Source organism: Toxorhynchites rutilus, chromosome 3 (assembly GCF_029784135.1).
Source record: "Toxorhynchites rutilus septentrionalis strain SRP chromosome 3, ASM2978413v1, whole genome shotgun sequence".
NCBI lineage: Eukaryota > Metazoa > Arthropoda > Insecta > Diptera > Culicidae > Toxorhynchites > Toxorhynchites rutilus.
In genome coordinates, this window is record NC_073746.1 from 166,028,054 (window position 1) to 166,034,654 (window position 6,601).

Below are 6,601 nucleotides of genomic sequence, written 5' to 3' on the forward strand. Positions count from 1 at the left end.
TCAATCTCAACGGATTGTATTTTTTCGTTAATACACAAAGCAGTACCTCCAGAGGCGCGCAGATGATAATCATCGATTGTATAGTAAATCTTATAATTCTTTAAACTAGGCTTTCTGATGTGGTCAAAATGTGTTTCTTGAAGACTTATGATTTCTGGGCAATATTCGTGAACGAGTAGCTTAAGTTCGTTAAATTTATCATAAAATCCGTTGCAGTTCCATTGTAGGACTTTAAAACCCATTAGGAAATATAACATCGGAGTTAATTGTTAGTTCTAAATATTTTCATCTTCACAGCTACTATTCTGATTCAATAAAATCGAATTGGTGATAGCTTGTGATAGGGAGAATAAATTGGATAATTCTGAAGAACTTGCTTGATTTGGGAGAGGATTTTCAACACTCTCAGTATCCATTGTACTTACTTCGTCTGATTGTTCGCCTATTGTTTCTTCGGGAAGAGACACAGGATATTGTACTGTTTTAATTTTGAATTGAAAACGTTGCGGATGTGGTTCGGGTGTCATCGGCGTTATCTCTGTCGTCATTGTCGTTGTTGTTGTCGTAGTCGTATTTGCTGAATTGTCGCTGAGTTCTTTGTCAGTGAGTTACTATCGTTGCTGCTGGGTGATACAGATGGTTGGTGATCTTGATGGCGATTCGTTTCGATGATCTGCGGCTGTGATGATGGTTGTGAACAGGGGTACCAAATGTACCGCACCACGACTGTATTCTGACGACTGTCACCATCATTGGCCCGTAACAGTCGTTAGATCAATCTATTAACGACAATCACACAGTGAAAATGTCGTGCGACATTTATATTTACTGTCGTGTGCTGTACACGGCTGCATTTCCATATGTGAGTATTTTGTTCATTCGTCTGCGACAGGCCTGGTTGCTAACTAGTCATGTTGTTTGTAGATTCGGAATGCAATCGTAAATGCATTGCTACTGTCGTGAATGATTTTTTTTCCCTTGTGCTGATGATGTCGGGTGTCTTTGTATATATTATGCAACGTCGTTCGCTTACAAAAGTGTGTTCTTTATTCACCATTATTTTATTCATTTTCTCATTCGCAAACTATAGGTTGTAGGCTTTGAAACGGAAGATAATTTTCAGTTTCTGGTGAATTCTGCAGCATATTCCGAAATGGAAAAAAATTATTTGTTGGTCGATGACGCGGCTATCATATGTGGAGAGCAAGTGAGCAGTGTGAGCAACAGGGAAGAATCTGTTGAAAGAAATGCGAGAGGAAGTGTTGTGGGTGGAATTAGCGTAGATGAAAGTTTCGCGGGTGCAAATGCATGGCCAGATGAGAGTGAAGCTGGGGGTAGTGGTGCGAGTAGGAGCAACGATAGAGTGGATCGTTCGGATGGAATTTCTAACCCGAACGGAAATCGAACTCGAAGCCCCCGTGGCAAGCGCCACGCAAACCACTAGGTCATGAGGACCATACATAATAAAAAATATGTCCTTTTTTTAATTCTTTATTGAAGAGACTTTCAGCCTCCTGGGCTCTGGTCGCCTCTAAAAAAAATTGGTTTTCGAACGTTTAAAGTTGGCTTCATTTGTGTTTATTGAGGCGATTTTCGAAATAAGGCAAAAATGCATTGTTATATATTAATCTGTCACCACAATTATTAGTTTCCTACTTGGAGGATAAATCTAAACATTCCCAACACTGAGTATTTCCCGATGTCATCAATATATTAACAAAGAAACTCTCGCCTAGAATCATTAAGGAATCCGTGCTTTTTTCTCCTATGAATTGCTGCTCATTTGTGTACCTATCTTGATTCGGCCATCCCAACAGTACATCATTCTCGATACAGTCGATCTAAAATTGAATCGGCTGTCTCTGTATATACGTAACTTGTGCTCACAACCACATCCCAGAGCGTACTGGTGAAAAAGCACAAACGCATAAAAATAAAGGCTTGTTTTACGACCGCGATTTCTTGGTCATGACATTTTTCTTGCGACAGTCAAATTTGACAGTAACTCGGGTAAATCGATGATATTCATCGCATCGTGAGCGACTGTTACAGCGACAGAATTAATGGAGTAGCAGACACGAAAAAATGGTAAATGAACAGTACGTTTGACTCACTACGATCGGGCCCGACAAATCAGACAAATTCGACGAAGCACCGTCTGCTATAGTACAGGTTTATTTTATTCATTCGTGCTCTGTCGCTTGTATGCGAATGTAGCGCGCACACAGTGAGTCTCGATTTTATTTCATACCGACTGTAATGAAAATGCAGTACTTTTGGAACGCCTGGTTGTGAAGGGCATCCGTTCCGATTCTCCGATGTCCGTGTGACCTGAGCTTAACTTCTCGTGTAAACCGGTGCTTGAGGGACTTGTTGTCTTCTCCTTTTTCGCGCTTCCTTAACTGAGATTCGTTCCGTAACACGGATGCGTTGGATTTCTTTTTCGTCCATGAATATCTCACAAGAACGATCAAAAGCTGAGTGGGATTTTCCGCAATTGACACACTTCTCCGGGGATGAACAGTTGTCACCATGGAAAAGTTCTCCACATCTGGCACACATACGATTGCGATTTCTACAATGCTTTTTCGTGTGTCCAAATCGCAGGCAGTCTTTACACCTGAGTGGGTTAGGTACATATAATTCAACTCTGCATCTATAAAATCCTACATCAATAGCATTTGGTAGATATCCTAGATCGAAAGTCAAGATGAATTTTCCAGTGGGCGTCTCTTTCATGTCCTTGAACTTGTTAATCCTTTCAACCTTTACTACGTGTGCGTCCTTTAGCTCCTTCTGAATTGCTTCATCCGTAAGTCGGGTCAAGTCCCAACAGTAAATCGTTCCGTATGTGAGGTTAAGGGTTGGATGCTCTGTGATCTTGATCTGCATCGATTCTCCAAGCCGAGTTTGTTTTAGCAACTTATTCGCTTGTTGTCGATCGACAGTCTTCAACAATAGGCAGCCATTTTGTATTCTGCTGATTTCTATGTTCAAGGTTATCGTGTCCATTGCTTTTTTGATAAAGAATGGACTTACTTTGTCCATCGACTTATCTCCATCCTGCCGCTCCAGAACCAGGAACCGCGGTCCGTTGTTGTTTCCCTCGAAGCGCATTACTTTTGTGAACTGGATTTCATTTGAACCGTCTCTGTGTCCACCACGCTTATTCATCTGCTTTTGTTTTTTCGTCTGGTGACTGGGTTCTGATTCGCTGAGCAAAGGCCCGAAACGCGAGCCAAATGCCCAGGAACCTCCTCCAGGGTCCTCACTCATAACCCCTACAGCACAGTGGTTTTTTTTGAGATACCTTCACTACAAGTACAAAGAAAATACCGACTTTGAAAGACAAAGGAAATATGAACTTGACGAGCTTTTCCGAAAACGTGTTACTCTCACGAAGTCTAAACTCGAACTGTCAAATGTTTTTGATTCTTTTGGCAAGTAGCCTCGCCTTTTTATTTATTTATTTATTTATTTATTCATTTATTCATTTCGTCAAACAAATGTAGACTACACACTTATACACTAATGTTACAATGTTTTCTTAGGTTAAATATTATTTTTGCGGTACATGTTTCTTTTTAGCTGTTTTTTATTCATTGTTGTGTCAATTATTTCGCAGTGCTGATTGTATATAGGGTAAATGATCTTGGTTTGTCCAATTTGGGGTGTTTTTACGCAACTAGTAAATGCAAATCGATTTTTCTTCATGAAAATCACACATAATCGATACGAGTTTGGGTTTGTTGAAAAGCCCCAAGTCTCTAGTTGCTAAGGGCATCCGCACCAATGCGTTACTATTCAGGGTTTCTAGTCGCGAGTTTTAGCCGTTGTCAATTTATGAACTCTTCGATTTGCGCACCCGTCGTTGCTATCGCGGTTGCTATAGTATCAGTTCTTTTTCGCACCGCAGGTTGCTAAATACGATTGCTATTACTAGAAGAAGTGACAAGTGTCAGTTTATTCTATTTTCGTCGCCTTCATTTTTTGATAGATAAATTTAATATATACACTTTCGAAATGATACTTCAGAGTCGAATCACAAAAAACCAACACAAGACGAATGGAACCCACAACAGATGTTTGACATTTGTTGAAAATAGCAACACTTGGCTCGGTTGCTATCGCGTTGCCAAATTTGTTAACTCACTATTCACCGAGAGGCAGATTACTATTTCCCACACCTGAAGCGCAACCACCAGTGAGGTTGCTGCGTTATGGTCAGGGTTGTCAAAATGTCTGTAACAACGCATTGGTGCGGATGCCCTAATACTACCATAAGGTGTTGAAATTATTCAAATTTTTATGTTTTTTAACGATTGTCCTAAAAGAAGAATTATGATCATGGTTTGACCACCTCTGATCATGGTTTGCCCAAAAAAATGATCATGGTTTGTCCGGTTTTAGAAATCTCCATTTTTGAATGAAAACATTCGAATTCACAATTAGATGTTGCATTTATCATTGCTTGAGTTTACTGTCATCATATTGATTCATTCATAATTTAGGCTTTCTTCAGAATATTGCCTTTTCTTGGGCATTTTAGAAGTGTTCACCTCAACACAATCAACACAGAAAAACCATACTTCTGCTATGCGCGAAGCACACCATAAACAAACATAAACAAACTGCAGCGCGCCAAGCGGTTGCCATAGAAATCATGTGGACAAAACGACATTATTGAATTGGACAACTCATGATCAGAATTGAGTTCATCAAAATGCGTTAATTTAATGGTTTAGCTATGTAAATCCGATACAAATGGTGAGCAAGCATGATGTTTACAATGTTTATAAGTGTTGTAATCCAGAAAAGGTCTGAATACGTGCCAAATAATCATCTGGTGATCGATTAAAAGTTAGCTCGAATGAGGGGCGCATTGACACAAATAATAATAAAAATATACTATCAAACTACTATAAATCATGTAAAAGGCAATTTCATTTATATGTTTCGAAACATTCGAAGGCCTTATTTGACACAGGAGCGCTGAATTAGAGCATTCAAAAAAGTGGGCAAACCATGATCATATTTTCGACTGGACAAACCAAGATCATTTACCCTACGCATCATGCGATTGATAAGGGCGTTATTTGCATAATTTGTTCTGGATGTTTTGGTTAGAAACAAATTTCGTGTTCTTAGTTGACGCCCAGGTACATAGAAATTTAGTTTTTCTAGTAATTCAGCTGACTGTACTCGTTGCGAAATTAGGTCATTACCAAAAGAAAGCATTTCAAATTTACGGCGTTCTTTTAGTGTTTAAATATTTATGAGCATGAAATGAGGTCCAGTTGAGTTTACGAAGTGCAAATAGAAGAAACTGTTTCTGGACTGACTCAATGCGTTCTTCATGTACGACCATATACGGGTTCCAAACGATGTTACAGTATTCCAGAATACGCCTTACATATGTAATATATAAAAGCTTTATTGTGTATGGGTTCTGGAAGTTATGTGAGAAGCGTTTGACAAAACTTAACACACTATTCGCCTTATTTATAACAGAGTTATAGTGTTCTATGAATGTGAGTTTACAGTCCAGGACGACGCCTAGATCTCTAACTATTTCACATTTTTCTACATTTTGATTTCCAAGACATATTACAATATTTGGTACATGTTTTTTTCTGCTAAATGTTATAGAGTTGCACTTTTTCACATTCAGTGTTAGTAGATTTTTATCACACCAAGTATGGAATACATGTATTTCGTTTCGAATTGCTTCGATGTCGTTTTCATTTCCAATTTCCGCGAAAAGCTTCATGTCGTCGGCATACACAAGTACATTGATACGCTTGAGAACGAAGGAGATGTCATTAACGTACAGAATGAAAAGAAGAGGACCAAGATGAGAGCCTTGTGGGACTCCCGAAGTGACTTTTACTGGATTTGAAAGAGAATTTTGAAAATGAACAATTTGTTCACGGTTTGTTAGATAAGAATTGAGCCAGTTTAAGAGTCTTTGTTCCATTCCTATTTTCTGCAATTTGAAGAGTAGTAATGGAATGTCGATGCGGTCAAATGCTTTACTGAAGTCAGTGTAAAGAGCTTCTACGTGTTTGCCATTTTCCATTGCATTCAAAATAAAAGTCACAAAAGCCAACATATTAGTTGCAGTTGAACGGCCTTTGAAGAAGCCATGTTGCATACACGTAATTCTATTTTTCACTTGTTGGAAGACTTTTTCGTTGACTATTGCTTCGAATAGTTTAGGAATGCAAGAGATAATGGCAATTCCACGATAATTACGTACGTCAGATTTAGCGCCTGATTTAAAAATAGGTACCAAAAAAGATTGTTTCCATTTTTCTGGGAATATTCCAGTTTGTAGTGACATATTGAAAATGCAATGTAAGGGAAGGGTGAGTTCCTCAGCCAGGTTCTTTAGGAATATAGGTGCCATTCCGTCAGGTCCTGGTCCTTTTGTTCCGTCTAATTTTTTTAGTGCATGGCATATTTCCTGTTGTGAAAGATAGTTCACCGATATGTCATTTGGATATTCCGGTAAAAATGAAAAGTAGTTCCGATCGCGATTTTCTTCAGAAAATGTGGTATATACTTCCTGAAAGAAATTTGCAAAGTGATTACAAATTTC

At 38.8% G+C, this 6,601-nt stretch overlaps 1 protein-coding gene across 1 annotated transcript; it reads right to left on the bottom strand.

Moving 5' to 3' along the window:
• Window positions 1-2,337: 2,337 nt before the first annotated feature.
• LOC129773630 (uncharacterized) lies at window positions 2,338-3,276 on the bottom strand. The gene has a single exon (XM_055777269.1). The coding sequence runs from the start codon at window positions 3,274-3,276 to the stop codon at window positions 2,338-2,340; it is 939 nt and encodes a 312-aa protein (XP_055633244.1).
• Window positions 3,277-6,601: the final 3,325 nt, after the last annotated feature.

Coding starts and splice junctions, on each gene's coding strand:
- LOC129773630 (XM_055777269.1), bottom strand. CDS start 3,276: ATGAGTGAGGACCCTGGAGGAGGTTCCTGGGCATTTGGCTCGCGTTTC.